We start from the raw sequence: 17125 nt of genomic DNA, 5'->3' as shown, positions 1-17125 counted from the left end.
GACATCAGTGTCAGAGCAAACGAGGCGACCTTATAAGTACAAACGGCTGACTAACCCCAGGGGCGGCAGTGTAGCCTTGTGGGTAAGGAACTGGGCTTGCAACCGCTGCCGTTGTACTTAACCTGCATTGCTTCAGTATGTATCCAGCTGTATAAATGGACACTATGTAAAACGTTGTGTACATCGCTCTGGATAAGAGCATCTGCTAAATGCCTGTAATGTAATGTAATGTAATGTAATGGATGTGGAGTGCGCTAGTGGAAATGTTAGAGTGGTGGTCATGAAACGGTCGGAGGAGAAATGAAATTCAACAAAGAGTGACGTCAAGCAGGTTTGAGTGTGTAATGGAAAGACACGGGAGAGCAGCTGTAATTTTTTAAAAGACCCAGTTTTAGCTTCCATGATACAACAGACCTGGCAAGGGCCCATTAGGTAAGAAGGTCCATAGAGCAAACCCAAAAGAAACAGAGTCTGGGTTTCAGTTGATGGGATCGTTCACTAAAGCTTTTCTGGATTGTAAATGGTCAAAGTGGTAGTGATGTCACATTTGCGGTTACCCCAGAACACAGTGTTTTAGCACCTATAAAACCAGTCCAAATAAGCAGTTTATAGAAACGTCTGTGAATGTTTTTGGAAGTCATCATAAGATGAGCAGGAAGTAAATATTTAATAGCATTTTTAAGGGAGAAGTTGATATATTGTCCAATGCAGGCCATTTCATTTGACATAAAGTGAATTACAGTACATTCTCATCACACTCTCTGTACCTATAAAATACATTCAGAGGGTTCACTTTCAGCCTACAGAGAAAGAGGAAGAGAAAGAGAAAGAAGCCAGGGTTATTATTTTGGCTAACAACGTACAGGGCCCGGATCAGACCAAAAGCAGACAGGCAGAAGTTTGGCTAGGGGCCTGTCAGAATTAGGACCCCCCCGCCCCCAGGGGGATGGGGGGTGTTTTGGGGATCGGGGAGAAACGTCTGCTCTCTGTCGTCTGTCCGCGCTGTCAGAGCGCCGCTCTCAGGTCCCTCTCTTACGTAACGGCGACGCTGACGTCGGCCATTTTGGCGGCCTTCTCCTCCGCCGTCGCGTCGCAGTCGGAGTCGGAGCGCGACCTCGCCCTTTTTCCCCGTTTCCCATGACACCCCCTGGAGCCGCTTTGAAAAAGGGCCGCGCCCCGGCAACAGAGGGCGGGGCCCCCGAGGCCGAGTTTGCGTGGTGATCGCTGCAGGAAGAACGTACCGCGAAACTTCCACCAAGGGCCCCCAGACCGCCAAGTATGATTTATGAAAGTGGCAACATAGGATTAGTCATAGGGTCGGAGGTCACGCCGTCACAGCTGTGTAAGAATGCTATTTCCAACCGCATGTGTTTTTGATCTTTTTTGTTTTGGGGTGGGGTGGGGGTAGGGGGTGGTTAGTTGATGAGAATGGGGGGTACCTGGCTCCACCTGTATCTCTCCACTTGTTTCCTGTTGTTGTTTCTTAATGAGCTCATTTTTGTCGAGGCTGAGCTCACTGAGGTTATGTTTGACGCTACAAAAATACACACTGACATACTGTACTCAGGAAATGGAATGGAATGGAAACTGAGGTCTGGCTCACTTCTGGTCCATCGGTTAATTTTTTGTCGTCTTGCTTTTTTTAGTTGACGTACGCTACAAAGGTCCTGGTATGTGGCATCGCAAATTAGCGGGCTATTTCTTTCCATAATTAATGTCATGATGTCATAATAAGTATTTACAGCGTTACTAGTCGCGTGTAATGCATGAATTGTCTCGTTTTTCCAGCGAAAGTGGGACCACAACTATAAACACTGAGATTATTGGATGACCGTGAATAATTATATCTGCAGTGTTTACATCAACAAGAGCCCATTGACTGAAAGAAAATTAGTTGCACAAGCAAATAAATGACTTTTTCAAGATGTACATTAATTAACATCAAAACTTTAACCAACTCGAAATTTTGGCAGATGAATTCCCTAGGAAAGCTGGTAACGTGGTAACGTGTGGTTACTTGGTGTGGGGACTCTCACTTCGCTGGGATGGACCTATTTCTCACACCGCTTTCTTCTTGTTTTATTTTAGGTGAGCACATACTTGCACGTTAAGGACAATCACAAAACCGTGGCGCCTGTGGATGAGGTCGGTTCTCCACCCCACCTTGACAGCAAGACTCAGGAACCCGCCCAAACCTCCATCTCCTCTCCTTCCTCCTCCTCCTCTATCTCCGTTTCCCCAACGCAAGTTAGCAGCGTCGCCTTCCATACCCTGCCCAAGAGGGGCTCCGCCTCCAACTCCGCCCTCAATCCTGCCCCCTCCTCCACTGTTAGCTCCGCCCCCTCCTCTACCATCAGCTCCGCCTCCTGCTCCACCACCAGCACTGGCGCCTCCTCTTACAAAATCTCCGCCCCCTGCTCCACCATAAGCTCCAACCCCTGCTCTGCCATCAGCTTCGTCCCCTCCTCTACCATAAGCTCCGCCCCCTGCTCCACCATAAGCTCCTCCCCCTGCTCTGCCATCAGCTCCGCCCCCTGCTTCACTTTCAACTCCGCCCCCTGCTGCACCTCCAGCAGTCAGAAGGGCCGGAGCAAAAACAGGAAGAGGGTCGTGGCCCAGAGGGTCATGGCAGTAGCGCGGCAGGAAGTTCAGTCCCCCTCCCGCGATCCCGTCACCCAGGGCACCAGCACCTGGCCCCTAAAGGAGAGGAAGAAGAGGTGCACCTCGTCGACCCAATTGACCACCGCGGAGCCCCTAGACCTCGCTAAAAGACCACTGGTGGAGACTGTGAGTGCGCAATGTGTCAGCCAATCAAAATTCACCCCTTCCGTGTTGCCAGGCAGCTTAGCTTCAAGCAGAGGGGCTTCAGCCAGTCAGGTAAAGAACCACTGCAGGCACCTGTCTCTGGGATCGGTGCTGAGTTTTGACCTGCCCAAAGACCTGAGCCTTATCCCTAGCATCCATGATGTCATCACCATCAGTCCTCCCGGATCAGCAGGGGCTGACCTCCCTAGTCCGATTAGCCCATGTTCACCAGCCGACCCACAACCAGCCACAATCTCCTCCAATCAAATGCGCTCACCACTGAAAGGTGGAGATATAATCAAACTCAGCCCCCAAGGACAAACCACTGTCCAATCAGACTGCGTCGCATCACACAGGATCAACCTGCAGGCAACTTTAGTTTCAGCCAATAGGCAGGACCCCTCTCTGAACCCCAAACAGACCCTACCAAGCGATGACCTATCAGACCCTCAGATGAAAGGTCATTCAGATATCCGCAGTCTGAATGAGGACACTAGCCAGAAGTGGGACCAGCGGGAAGCCACTGCGCCTAACTCAAGACTTCACGAAGGTAACAGTCAAAAGGCCGGCCCACCAAAAGAGGACAGCTGCAAAACCTTCACCTGTTCCCATGGCACCACCTCCCTGTCAGTCGCACACGTGTGCCCGAGCGTTCACACTAAAATACAGGACCTTGCCGGGCACATATACCACCCTCCTATGAGGAGGCAGAATGCTCACATAGGAGACCGACCAGCCAATCAGAGCGCAGTCTCTCACTCTGTCGTGGCGCCTGCAAGCTGTGTGATTGGTCAGCAGCGTTCTGAGGGCAAGGCCGCTTTTGGGTCCGGACACGCAAGGCTCAGTGGCACAGAAGGAGGTGAAACTGCACCCCCGGACGCACCCCTGCCCAGGAGAACTGTGGGACGGGTGCTGTCCCTAGAGAGGGCGGAGCCTGCACCTCGTGGCAGGAAGGGCGTCGCCATGGTATCTATGGCACCGGACACCATCCGTCCCGACCACCGGCAGTTTGAGGAGGAAGAGGAGGAGCTAGAAGACATCTGGAACCAGACTAATGGATACAGGCAGGGCGATGCCTGTCAGCAGACCAATCACGGTGAAGCAGAGGCCACGCCCACTACAGAACCCAGGGTATCCTCCCCCTCCCCCACCCCCCGAAGTCAGGACGTGCTCTACACGACCGTAGAGGCCGCTAACTCCGCGGCCTCCGCCTCCAACCTCCTGGTGGCGGAGTTCAGGCTTCCCGCCGAAGTGCAGGCCCTGCTCGGATACAGCGCCCCCTGCAGGAGCCCCACGGAGCAGCCCGGCAGACGGAAAGTTCCGGAAACCCAGACGGCAGCCCCGGATCTGCTGAACCCTCCCGACGTAGAGCGCCCCCAAAAACACCCCGCCCACGACAGAGGCAGAGGCTCGGAGAGAGAGAGGGAGGACGCGGATGGAGAGTCTGAAGTCTGTACAAAGGTGAGACCCACAGGTCCGGTTTGGCTCAGACTGTCCCACATGGACCGTCACCTCATTCCTTTTGCATTTGCACACTTACATTGCAGACCAGGGTTGGGCAATTTATGAACATCTTTTTCAGTTACACCACTCGCAGGCTGAAAAACTGACACATGGACTACGGCAATCAGTTTACTTCTGCCCCACCTAGTGGTGGCAGCAGCTCAGGCAGGGGTCCTGGAGAGCGTATGCGGTGTGTATGCGGGTTTTTGTTTACACCAGTTATCCTGGATAAACGAGGCTAACTGGCTGTACAAGCATGGACTGAAGTAAAAAGAGCCGCTCTGGGTTTTCACTCCAGCTAACTCCGTAATCCGGCTCCATGAAACGCCCCTCCCCAGTCTGAGACCTTCCATCCCTCAGAGAGGAAACTGTGATTCACAGCTTGTACACAGATAAATAGGGGGGGGGGGGGAGGCCGGGAAAGGTTGGAGTGAGGCAGAGACCAGGGGGACGGAAAAAGAGACGCATCGCAGCTGGAGTGAGACGTCGGGAAACTCCGCCGCAGCTGCTCGATTCGGAGCGCTTGGAGGCGATCTGTACGAGGAACCGAGCCGCCTCCTCGCTCGTCTCTGCGGGCTGTTGCGTTGCTCCGGTCCGGTTTGACCCGGTCCCACTTTGAGAATAAATGAGTCTTTATAAGTATAGGAAATACAATATGTATCGAGAGGTATTAAACACGTGGGTACTGTGAAAGTGAAATTTACACTTCTGCATTTCTTGATATATAATTTCTGCTTTAGTGTAATAATTTGGCAATGGAGGATATCTGAGATATTTCCAGAAGTTTCTGATGACCGGCCAGCTTTACAATGGCTAGTATCGGTGCAATTGGTGTTTGTAGTCTACAGCCAGGAAGTATACTTGAAGCAACTCCAAAGCATCCTGTAGAATGATTGACTGCCTTCAGGGGTGGCACGTGTGTATACGACCTAATAATCTTCTAATTGTATTACAGAAGAAGCCAGTTCTAAGTTCATTGTGATGACAAAGAGATGTTTTACCCACAAATCAATGTTTCAGGATGTGATTTTTGGAAAAGCCCATTCTCATTTCATTCTGATTAAGGAGAGATAGTTGATGACCAAATTGGTGAAGAACACTGTGGTATAATACTGTAAATTAACTTGACTAATGGTCCTCAGGTCCAATCAGTGAGCTGGCTGCCAGTTTGCATGGGGGCTGGAGAGAAGAGCCAGCAGCCAATGGGCTCGGGCACATCTAGCAGTGATATACAGCTGCAGGGACATGTCACTACCACTAGAGGGCACTGCAGCTCTATGGTAATTCCTGCGTGTGTGTGCATGCGTGTGTATATGTGTATGCGTGTGCCTGCGCATATCTGAGTAAGCACATGTGCATGTGCATATTTGAGTATGAGCGCATTTACAAATGTGCTTTATGGAGAACATTTTCAACATTCTCTAATGTTAATGCATTTTACGAATACATTACATTTTTTCTTCCTAATATTTATATCCACAACACAATGCTCACTAGTTACACTGATATCCTTACTTTCGAGACAAGGTTGTTTTTACATTGCATTATACATTGTTTTACTTTTCCAAGAATCAATTGCTAGGTGTTATCACCAACACAGATAAATCCTCACCACAAGCTCAGCTCTGAATTAGAGAAGACAGCTTTATGATGTCAGAGGGCTGCAGTGAATTCCGTCAGTAGATCATTCTGGTGTGTAAAGGCACCGGTATCGATCGGAGATTAGTGATTGTGCTCACTGCCGTGTGTGTGTGTGTGTGTGTGTCCTCTGCCTTTTACAGAATGGGAACCGGTCTGAGGTCCAGTCAATGGAAGGAACTCTAGAGAGAAAACACCTGCTGGAGAAGGGAAAGAAGGTGAGAGAGAAGAGCGGGAGAGGGAGAGAGAGAGGGAAGGAGGGAGAGGGGAGCGAAAGAAAGACACTTGTGTCTATCTTGTGTATTGTTTCAGTGTTATCCTTTCGCGACATCGTCATGTTCAGGAAGCGCTATTGGATTACAGAGAGGGAGCGAGGTACTTGATCCAATCAGAGACAGAACTGTGTGTGTGTGTGTTTGTGTCCATCTTTGTGTGCGTGAGATTAGATTTTTGCTCCGTTATCCACTAAAATAAACTCTAGTTCTGCCGTCCTCTCAGGAGGACACAGTTCAGTTCAGGTGAGCGCGGTGGTGATTCGGTACCTGCGCTCGGTGTGCCTGTGTGACGCTGGCGCAGGGTCTCTCTGACGCAGTGCTTCTCCCGCAGGCCCCGCGCTGCGCCTGGGACGCCGGCCACGCCCTCCTGTTCAAACGCTCGCTGCGCTTCTGCGGGGAGAGAGAGGACGGGCTGCAGGTAACCGCGGCGATGCTCGACGCCGACGTACGCGGGAAGCAGAAATATGTATTTTTAAACACTCTTTAGATTTAGAGTCTTCGGATGCTTGTGTTTGGAAATTTTTAAACATTTCTCTGGATCCTTGTGGATTTTCACTGAAATGTTTTACTGAACAAATTGCAAATGTAAAAATGGTATGAAAGGAGCCTGTGACTATATGAGTGTGTGTGTGTGCGCGCATTTGTGAACACGTTTGGGTGCGTATCTGAGTAAGCGTGTGTGTGCCTATGTGAGCGCGTGCGCATATATGTGAATGCACATGTGCGTGTGCATGTGTGAGTGCATTTACAAAGGAGAAAGGTTATTGTATTTGACTGAGTTCAGGTAGGACAGTGTATCATGTCGTGACCCTTGTATGGTGAGGTATCATATTCTGAACTCTGTGATACTGTTCGTGTCATATCGTGGCCCTTGTATTGCGATAGGCATCCGACATTGAGGAAGTTGTAGGCACACAGCCTGCTGACGTGCCCCTGTGCTGTGTCTCACTCAGAGCGGGGAGCCTGTGCTGACTCTGGACCTGACTGGAGCTCAGTGCACGCCGGACCCAGACTGCGGGGAGAGGCCCAACTGCTTCAGCCTGCGGTGAGCGCTGGACCCCACAAACCGCCACACACAGAACAGCCTGTTTTACACCAGGGATGCCAGACTATGAGGGTTGAACAGCCGTGGTGACCTATTCTCTCTCTCTCTCTCTTTCCCTCTCCCCCCTTTCTCTCTCTCTCGCTCTCTTTCCCTCTCCCCCCTTTCTCTCTCTCTCGCTCTCTTTCCCTCTCCCCCTTTCTCTCTCTCTCTCTCTCTGTCCCTCTCCCCCCCCTTTTCTCCCCCTCTCTCTCTCTCTGTCCCTCTCCCCCCCCTTTTCTCTCCCTCTCTCTCTCTTCCCTCTCTGTCTCTCTCTCTCGCTCTCTCTCTCTCTGTAACTCTAGGCTCTGTGATGGCTCAGAGTACCTGCTCAGCTCCTCCTCCAGCTCTCTGATGAAGGAGTGGGTGCTCAGGATCCAGGCTATCGCAGGTACAGAGCGGCTGAAGATCATCCCTGTACAGTTACTACCCATTACTACCAGCCAGTGGCTCGCTGTTGTGATTGTGTCTCCAGGCCCAGATAATCTTTGACTGGGCCATTCCTGTTAGTCTTTTAATTAGTTTTGGACCTATCAGAAAAATGTTTTTGGAAGCTGCTGACGTGTGTGTCTGTGTGTGTGTGTGCCATGCATAAGTGTGTGTACGTGTTTGTGTGTTCGTGTGTAAGCGTGTGTTCCTGTGCATGTGTGCATACATGTGTATGTGCGTGTGTGTATTCATGTGTGTGTCTTATTCGCAGGTTTGAGTGAGGTGGACTCCTCTGGTTACCTCTCCTCGTAAGTGCTGCCCCCCCCCCCCCCCTTCCCCCCCACACACACTCACACACACATAGAATGCCCCTCCCCCATATCAGGTCTTAATCTCCCCCCAATGCTACATCGTCACAACATTATTCATCTCATCTGTTTCTTCTGTTCTGCCCAGCAACAGAGGGAATGTGAGGTCATAAGATTCAGTGCTAGATTATACAGACAGTCAAACAGCAGAAGACGATGCCAGACTTGCATAATGAAATCTTATATATCGACGTTTGGTTAGTTATTTGGTGTGCTTGTTCAACAAACTGATTGAACAACCATGCCAAATTTAAAGGAATATCGTTTTTTCATTATTATTTCATGAATCAGCCTGATGTCCAATCGGTTTCAATATTAATAGGTTGAATAAAAAGGCTGGCTCAGCTGAAGCTTGCTGGTAACCAATACAGGTTGCAGTTCACTCTGTGCCCACAAGAGGGAAGAAGAGGTCTGTCTCTTCAATAATTTGGGGCCCTTTTATTTTTTCCAAATTTCAGGAGGTCATGAGAGAGGGAAGAGTAGAATTTTGAGCACTCTCGCACACACACACACACACACACACAGACACACACACACACACAAACATACTGGCACACTGTCTTTTTCAGGGGCTGTAATAGAAAGAATGGAAAACCTGGCAATTTTGTTGTTTTGTACCAGAATTCGTCCTGTCGTGTCCTCACACACTTTCCTGCTTTCTGTTCCTCTCCTCAGTACTCTCGGTCCCACAAGCCACTGCACTGCTGGGGATGACATCACTTCCTCTCACTCGGGCCCCTTTCAGTCCTGTGGTGCCAGAGCCAAAGAGCTCGTCATCCTGACGGGCGACACCTCCCATGGTTCACAGAGGAATCATGGGATCTTGGAGGACAATTCACCACCCTTGTCTTCAGATGCAGGTTAGGGAGTCGTGCCGTGACAGGAACACAACATCAGTATTGTACGTACTGTATTTGTGCCATGCTACACAAGGGGTCACTTCCACTAATTCAGGGGTCCTCTAAACAGGGGACCCCCAAACAAGGGTCCCCCAGCCCTGGCTCAGGGAAGCTGTGGGGTTTGGCTGGTTTTTATTGTTGCTCTTCACTTAACGGTCAGTTAAAGCAGCTGATTACACTGGCAACTCTCCTGGTTTCTTGGGGCTGAATTGGTTGCAGATTTTAAGCTGTTTCAGACCCTGCAGCTCTCCAGGACCAGTTCCAATTCATTTACATTACCATGGAAATGTATCTTTTTTTCCAATACCAATAACTTAATGATTCTTTCGAACAAAATTCTGTTCAATCCCATTCACAAGCTAGTCCCCAAGCTTTTCATGAGATTTGAATTTGGAGCAGTTAGGTGTATTTATGTTCAATTTGCCATTGACCCTTGACCCTTGACGCTTAAGCCTTCTCATTGGCCCATTTTTGTTCTTCTCTGCAGGGGGTCACCCCGGGCCCCTTAGCCAAGCCGGGACACAGCCGTCGCCCCTCGGACCCCTGGACCCCCAGCCCGGCATCTCCTTCTCTAACAGCCAGGAGTGTCCCAGCGTCAAGCAGCGATCTCACTCCTTTACCTCAGGTGACCCCTCAAACCCTACTGTGTACCCCAATATTTCATATGGACACTGTGTACCCCATTACTCTCTATATGGAGACTGTGTTCTCCACGAATCTGTATATAGACACTGTGTACCCCATTACTCTCTATATGGAGACTGTGTACACCATTAATCTGTATATGGACCCTGTGTACCCCATTAATCTCGATATGGATTCTGTGTACCCCATTAATGAGTGATGCACATGGATTGCACAGAGCAAGTTCGGTCAGGAAACACTTGCTGCAGCCAATCAATGGTCGCCCTAAGCAATCTCATACTCCTGCGTTTCCATAATCAACCAATCACATACCACCAATAGAACGCCTTCTTAAACAGTCTGACCTCTCCAGTTCTGCTTATTGCCTGCGCTGCTTTTGCATCCTTCATTTGCTACTGCACAGAATTGTGTTCACCCTCCACTATCCCAGCTACCACCTGTTTGTTGGATCTGCTTCTAGGTATCGGGAGGGATTCTTGTATACCTTCTGTTTGGGAGGGGAAATGTATTGTTCTCAGAGTTCTTAGAACAGTTGGTTAATTAAAAACTTTTTAAATCAGCAACCGGTTCAGACCCTCTAAACAAAGTGTAATTACCCATTTAACTCTTCGTTTAAGTGAAAAGAAAGAAAAAACAGTCAACCCTGTGGCTCTCCAGGGGCAAGAGCTGTTTGTTGTTGCCCCAGCACTCTACATGGAGTCTGTTCATTCCCTTTTCGCTCGAGTGGGAGCACTGCAATAACGAGCCGAGGGACATTCAGAAAAAGTTTAGTGAAATATACTTTTAATTGTCTTGAGTTACTTCATGTTCCTTGCAAGTAGAGAAAGGTCAATTGCATTTTTAATGGAAATGCTTATTACAGGGAAATGAGTGCCAAAGTCAAACAATACTGAGCTTTAACAGGGGGGTGGGGAGAGAACAAGCTATCTGTTATCAGGGCTGTTATTGTGTTCTTTAAAAATCCATACTCCATTACAAACGCCGCCCCAGCTCAAAAAATATCTTTGATTCACACCTCTGGGGAACAGAAGGCTTTTGTGTACATGTCCGCTGGCAAATTGCGTTCAGTGCGCTCGCTTCCACTGCTATTGCCTTTACCAAGGTAAGCCACAGATCCTGTAGACTCACCAGATATTCAGCTCCTGCGTTCCTGCCGTCTTCTCTGGTTTAGTAGAGCAGGTTCTTGTTGGTAACAGGGGCTTCTGGTGCTACGCTACAGTATGAAACCACCGGTGCCACAGTATTGTACTTGGTCACGTCCCACTTACTCAATTTTATGATGATGCACCAGATTGGAATGTTTTGGCTTCAACGGGCAGGAGAAAGAGCCTCCACTGGTAAGAATGCAGAGTTGAATATCTGGTGAGGCCACAGGATCTGTGGCTATACACGCAGTGGATCCTAAGTGCAGTGTTCTTCTCTGTCTCTTTCAGCCACCTATCAGAAGATAACCCCTGCCCCACTGCCCCATGGGATACGCGAGGGGGGGTCCAGCTACTCAGTGACTCTATTCATTGGAGACCAGCAAACGGGGGCCCCGCCCCCCGAACACAGGGTGGAATCGCCTGCTCTGATTGGCCAGCAGTGGGAGGCCTTGCAGGACTCGCCCTCCGACAACAGCTGCGGCACCCCCACTAAGTCGCAGAAGAAGTCTGTCTTCAAGAAGTTTTTTGGGAAGGAGAGGTTTTAGAGCGATGACCTCTGATCTTGGAGGAGATCGTTGACTATTTTTATCTTCCTGTGTACAGAGCGCATTTGTCCTCCTGCCTCTTCTGGCTAAGAATCTGACAGCAATAACAGCCATCATGGGACCAATAAATCCTTATTTTTAGTGTTTTTTTTTTCTTTTTCTCAATACCGTGGCCGAATCTCCACAGAAATGTCACCGCGTCCTCAAACTCCTTTTTCATCCAAATCAGTCTGAAAAACTCAATCACTGTGACCTTCAAGACATAAAGGTCAGATTGCTCTATGGCTGTCCTCTCTCTGCTGTGGAGATGTTCAGCATTCCTCCTGGACGCCGTCTGTGGGAAGCCATTAAAAAGCGAATGCACGTAAATAACAGATTTGAATCTTTTTTTTTTTTTTGAAGTGTGGCTTTTAAATGTTGGTCTGCTGTTCATCAAACAGCTGATGAGAGAGTTGACCAGATTATGAGACCATGTATGTATTTCAGTTCCGCACAGACTGTCTCTGGTTGAGTAGCTGAAGTAGTCAAATTATAGGTTGTGATCTTTAATACGGTCTATACTTGCAATGTCCTTTCAAAATATAGGTTCTAGAACTTTCTGTACCAAGCATTCTCCGAAATATTCAGACTTGAAGCATCTGTTCACTTTTTTTTATGACAAAGTCGAGCACTGAACACAAATGTCACTGCAGAATCTGGGGGGATTTAAGAATTAGCTGTAGTTTTACTTGACATTTTGTTGCCTTAAAACTGACGTCCTTTTCGCTAGATTGTAGAACACCCTGGAAATCAAATGTTAACCTGCACATATTAATGATAGGGAGTGTGATGGTATGGGATCCAACGGCTTTGAAGTGTGGTTTTAAATCTGTGTTTTACAGAGTCCTTTTAATTCTGCCTTCCCAAGATATGAGTGGAAAGATGGTTATTTTCTGTGGGAGCACAAAATCCAGTCGTCCTGTCTATTTGAATATATTTCTGAGGGCCGTTTATGGTATTGATATTTATTGGCTGCAGTCCTTCATGTTATCATAAGGGTTATGGCTGTGGATGACAAACAGATCTCTTCATATCTATCCATTATTCAGCCTTTCTTTCCGACCTGTCGATTTTCTCCATTTTAATGTTCAGTACCTGGTTCACTGTTGTAATTCCAGCAGTTTGAAACTGCTTATCTTTTTTTGTCTTTTTTTTTTTTTTTTAACATTTTTTGTTAATCAATAGCTGACAACAAGCTACTTTTTAATCCCGTAACATTAAAAACAACCTATTGTTTTTATTTTTTATTATTTAATTAAACTGCTTAAAGTTCTTTCTTATCTTCAAACCACCCGTTACACAGAACTGTTTTCAGAGTGACGTTTAATAAAGGGAAGTACTTTTTTAACCACTCTCCGTTAAATGGGCTCTTTGATTGCTGTTGGCATGCACTGTAGACCGAACTTGATGATCTGTTTTGGCAGCTCTCTCTCTCTCTCTTTCTCTCGCACCCAGCAGCAGAAGTTGTCCGGGTCGCAGAGGTGAATAAAGTGACGTATTCCCAGATGGGATTTCAGAGAGAGGCGCTTCCGCGCGTCTCCATTGTCTTCGCACGAATGAAAAATGTCAGCTTTGTCGGGATAAGAAGAACCCCGCGGCCTATTGGCTGTTGCCGGGAGATTACAGCAGGATTCCAAACACTGGCAGAAACGCGTCTGTTAAAAGTCTGTTTCAGGCACGCACGTTTATGATCCAGGGGTCCTAATGGCAGCCTGTCTGTTAAGGTAATAAGAACAAAAAAAAAACAACACATCGGACTATTTGAGACGCAGCGAGACCACGAGACACGTCTTGTATTGTCAGGTGCAGAACAATTGCGAGGAGATCGTGTTGGATGAAATAAATAGACGCGAGATCGTCTCAGGAGCTGAAAGGAGTTTGTTACACACGGCAGACACCGCTAACACGGGGGATAAACGCGGCGCTGCCGCGGACTATAAACAAGGGCTTTGGGTTCATTTGTGTCGATAAAAGATTAAAACTACATTAAATGCTTAAGAGTGACTTGCGGACACTGGGTCAGACTCCAGTGCTGTGCCTTACCGCCATTAGGCCTGGCGCCGAGCCAGCCGCCAGAAACAGTCCGCTATGCCTCTCAGGCGATCAATATCTTCTTGTTTTTCTCATCTACTGCAAATATTAACACAATCGCCTGAAGAGGCGAAAGGGAAAGAAAAAAAAAAGATTGCCGTTGCCTTGGGAGAGGAAGTTTTATGTGTTGCCCTTATCGAAAGTAAGCCTGGCCCTACGTCGCTTTAACAAAAAGTTGCTTTTATCTTGGGCACTTTTGAGAAGCCGTGAGTCACCGCGGGTCGTCCATATTTGGCCGTCCCTGATTCACTCAAGTGCACCAGATGAGACGTGAATCCAACAGGCGAAAATCTCAACATCAAGGATCTACGTCTGCAAGTAGGGTCGTGACTACCTTTGAGGACACCGAGGTCTTGTCCTTGCTATTTTTTTCCACGTCCATTTCCAGAGCCTGTATTTAATTCTATTCTTTAGTGAGGACATCAGTTGCAATTAATTTAGGAGGGGAACGAATGGCCTTTAATATTTTCTCAAATCTGGAGTCATACTGCATGTACAGCATTTCCACCCTCAAATCCATCCTCAATTAAATGGCTGAAAGGAATTAAATTAAATTAAAGGGAACAAAATGTATTTAAAGGGAACGAAAAAGCATACCCTGGCCTAACCCCCCCACCCAACCCCTGCCGAGTCACATGATGTAAGGCAAGATGCTTGACCTGAACTGCTTCAGAAAACATCCAGCGGCACAAATGAATTACACGCAGTAAAAACTGTAAATCTGTGTCACTAAGTCACCCCGGTCATAAGACTGTCCGCTAATGTAAAACCATGCTATCGGTGCTCAGTTTTACGGTGAGGGCCGGTGGTGTCGGTGCTGGTACCGCGCGCGCGGTACGGTAATGTGGATTTCACACCGGGGCCGTGCCGTCTCCGGTACCGTGAGCGTGACCGTCTGCGACTCCTCCCGGTGTAAAACCGGTACGCGCCGAACCTGACGCGACACCGACGACGCCCTCAGTGCGTCGAGACCTCCGTCACACGCTCCGCTGCGGCCGAGTTTTAAAAACACCGTTGCAGGCATAACCGTTTGAGTGGAGGGGATTATTACACAGATCTTTCCCTGTGCGGAGATGGGCACTATTTCTAACACACATATTTAAATGTGTGTCTGATTGTGTGCATTTCAGTATGTAATGTGGGTTGCTGGCCTCTTTTTTAAGGTTTATACCACTGTTATTAGCCTTGTGTGATACACACACACACACACACACACACGCACACAGATGACCATATTTAGCGGAACTGTTCCTTGGTGAACAGGAGCACACATACACAAACACACACATATGACCATATTTACCTTACCTGTTCCAAGGGGAGCAGGACTCGCAAATACACTGCATGCACACACACACACACACACACACATACAGAGGATCATATTTAGCTTAGTTGTTCCTTGGGGAGCAGGAGCATGTGTGGAAGACGCGCACGTGTGCACACACACACGCGCACACACACACCGCCCATTCCTCAGGGCCCAGGAGCACAGGAAGTGCATAAATATGAAACCGAGTGGCTCTATGGGAAAAAATGAGCCCCCCGATTGATTTACAATAGAGCCAGAAGCTTACAGTACCTACCACTTCCTCTCCGTGGAAACAGCTCGAGATATTTCACCATGATGACTGTAATGCAGAGCCGTAGGCAACATCTATCAGAGACATTATTCATGAGAATGTACACATCGGCTGTCCCTGAACTATCAACTGAACTGTGAGTCGGAGCCACAATTTCAAAAGATGACAAAACCCACTCTTATTACCCTTACAGCAAAATAATATACAGAAATGTATGTGTTTGTAAATATAATGATGAATGTATTTGCCCTCTCTATGTGAACTAACTGGCTGTATAAACCAGCACTGCTTCACTCATAGATTAGATTACAGTAAAACGTCTCGTATAGGTACACACGAGCAGTCTTGGGCTGCCATTCATACGCTTAATCAAGAAATGTAGCTAAAAATGTCAGATGGTGTAAATGTTCGGGCTAATTCAGTAATTAAGGCCAGAAGTTGGTACAAAAACCAAAAACAGACACGACCCTCTTTGCCCACCTCTGAGGTAGAATCTCATAGGTTGAGAACCCTGCTATCTGTCTGAGTCAGTCAGTCTCATTGCTTTTGAAGCTGAGATTGAGAAATTGAGTAGAGGCACGGCCCTCCCCCCGTATCTGGACGACACTCAACCGCACAATGTGACCCCAACCCCCCTTTCTTTCCTCCCCCCCCCCCCAACCCCTCCAAAAAAAAAAGTCTCCATCACAAAAAAAAAACAGCCCTGGGCCAGAGGTTGCCAAAGCCTTTTCTCACCTGTCACAGGTGTGCGTCATTTCAGAGTTCGGATGGTGGCGGGTGATGGGGGGGACACACAAAGGAGTTTTCTGGGGGGAGGGATTGGGACTCTATGCCCGGAGTGCACAGACTCACTCACCCACAGGTGCGCGTGGGCGGGGAGGAGGACCAGGTCCTTTCACAGGGCCGAGAGAAACATCCGTCAGGTCACTGGGAGCTGTCAGCACCAATCAGAGATGACCGGAGAAGATTACAGCACAAAAGAGCGGGAAAAGGAGGGGCTTACCGAGGCCTGAGGTCATGTCTCTCCATGACTAACCCTTGGCACCGCACCGGTATCCTTTTTGTTAGCTTGATAGCCAGTTTGTATGTTTTTTTAAGCGTACAACAAATTGGAAATCATCTTCAGTATTTTTTGTTGAGGGTGCAACAGTACCAATCAATACAATATGATAATAATGGAGGGGACCATTTAATGTTTTCCCAAATTTGGGTGGCCCAAATGTCTGACAGGAATTTGATTTGATTTAATAACAGACTGACAGCTTTTATTTATGTTAAGTGCAAGCGCCTGGTCTCACCTGGATAAACAGAGAAAGCTGAAAAATGAGAGGTGTTTCAATACCTGAGAAAGAGTCATTTGTTTTAAGCTGCTTACAGATCAGCTTTTTAAAATGGGTTGTTGGAATGCCCTGGTGTGTTTTAATCTGAGAGGGTAACCAGAAATCCCATTCGCCGGAGTTATTAGAATTCAGGGTCAACTCGCATGAAATTTGCCGGGCAGACCTCCTCGGGACGAAGTCACAGGACACTTGTCACTTTTGACGTTCCACCTGGATAAACAGAGAATGCCGAAAATGTTGACCACATGTTGCCAGTGGACATGTTGGGAGAACAGGGTGTATATATGAGAATATGTGTATTGTTTTTAATTTAATGAAATAGAAATACTGAAAAATAAAAAGCAACGCTGGCCGTGTACACATATGTATATACATACATATATATATATATATATATATATATATATATATACACACACACACAGTCCCGTACTGCTCCTTAACCCTATCCTTAACCTTAATCCTCTAACCCTAACCCTAAGTCCTAACCCTAAAACAGCCTCTTGACCTTGTGGGGACCAGCAAAAGGTCCCCACAAAGCATAATTTCCCTCATCTTTCTATCCTTGTGGGGACATTTGGTCCCCACAAAGATAGTATTACAAGTTCACACACACACACACACACACACACATATATACCTTACTGTTCCTGCCCTGAAGCAGCATTCCTCTTTAACTGAACCCCCAACACCATTTGCTTCCACATAATACCACAGTCTATCTTTTCCTCTTGCGGTA

General features: G+C 47.8%; 1 protein-coding gene across 3 annotated transcripts in view; it reads left to right on the top strand.

The window, feature by feature from the left end:
- The window catches only part of LOC118221605, a 54784-nt gene extending 42059 nt beyond the window's left edge, over positions 1–12725 (top strand). For all 3 annotated transcript variants that reach the window (XM_035406825.1, XM_035406824.1, XM_035406823.1), the window contains exons 24-33: positions 2089–4266; positions 5451–5588; positions 6090–6164; positions 6553–6639; positions 7175–7266; positions 7608–7693; positions 8003–8039; positions 8775–8959; positions 9486–9623; positions 11077–12725. In XM_035406825.1, coding sequence (XP_035262716.1) covers positions 2089–4266; positions 5451–5588; positions 6090–6164; positions 6553–6639; positions 7175–7266; positions 7608–7693; positions 8003–8039; positions 8775–8959; positions 9486–9623; positions 11077–11333 — 3273 coding nt within the window. In that variant the 3' untranslated portion in view covers positions 11334–12725. The remainder of the gene's footprint in view (positions 1–2088; positions 4267–5450; positions 5589–6089; positions 6165–6552; positions 6640–7174; positions 7267–7607; positions 7694–8002; positions 8040–8774; positions 8960–9485; positions 9624–11076) is intronic.
- The last annotated feature ends 4400 nt before the right edge of the window (positions 12726–17125 follow it).

This window comes from Anguilla anguilla, chromosome 2 (assembly GCF_013347855.1).
Source record: "Anguilla anguilla isolate fAngAng1 chromosome 2, fAngAng1.pri, whole genome shotgun sequence".
In the NCBI taxonomy this organism is placed as follows: Eukaryota; Metazoa; Chordata; class Actinopteri; order Anguilliformes; family Anguillidae; genus Anguilla; species Anguilla anguilla.
Note: the sequence above shows the minus strand (reverse complement) of the source record. Positions and strands in the feature narration are given on the sequence as shown.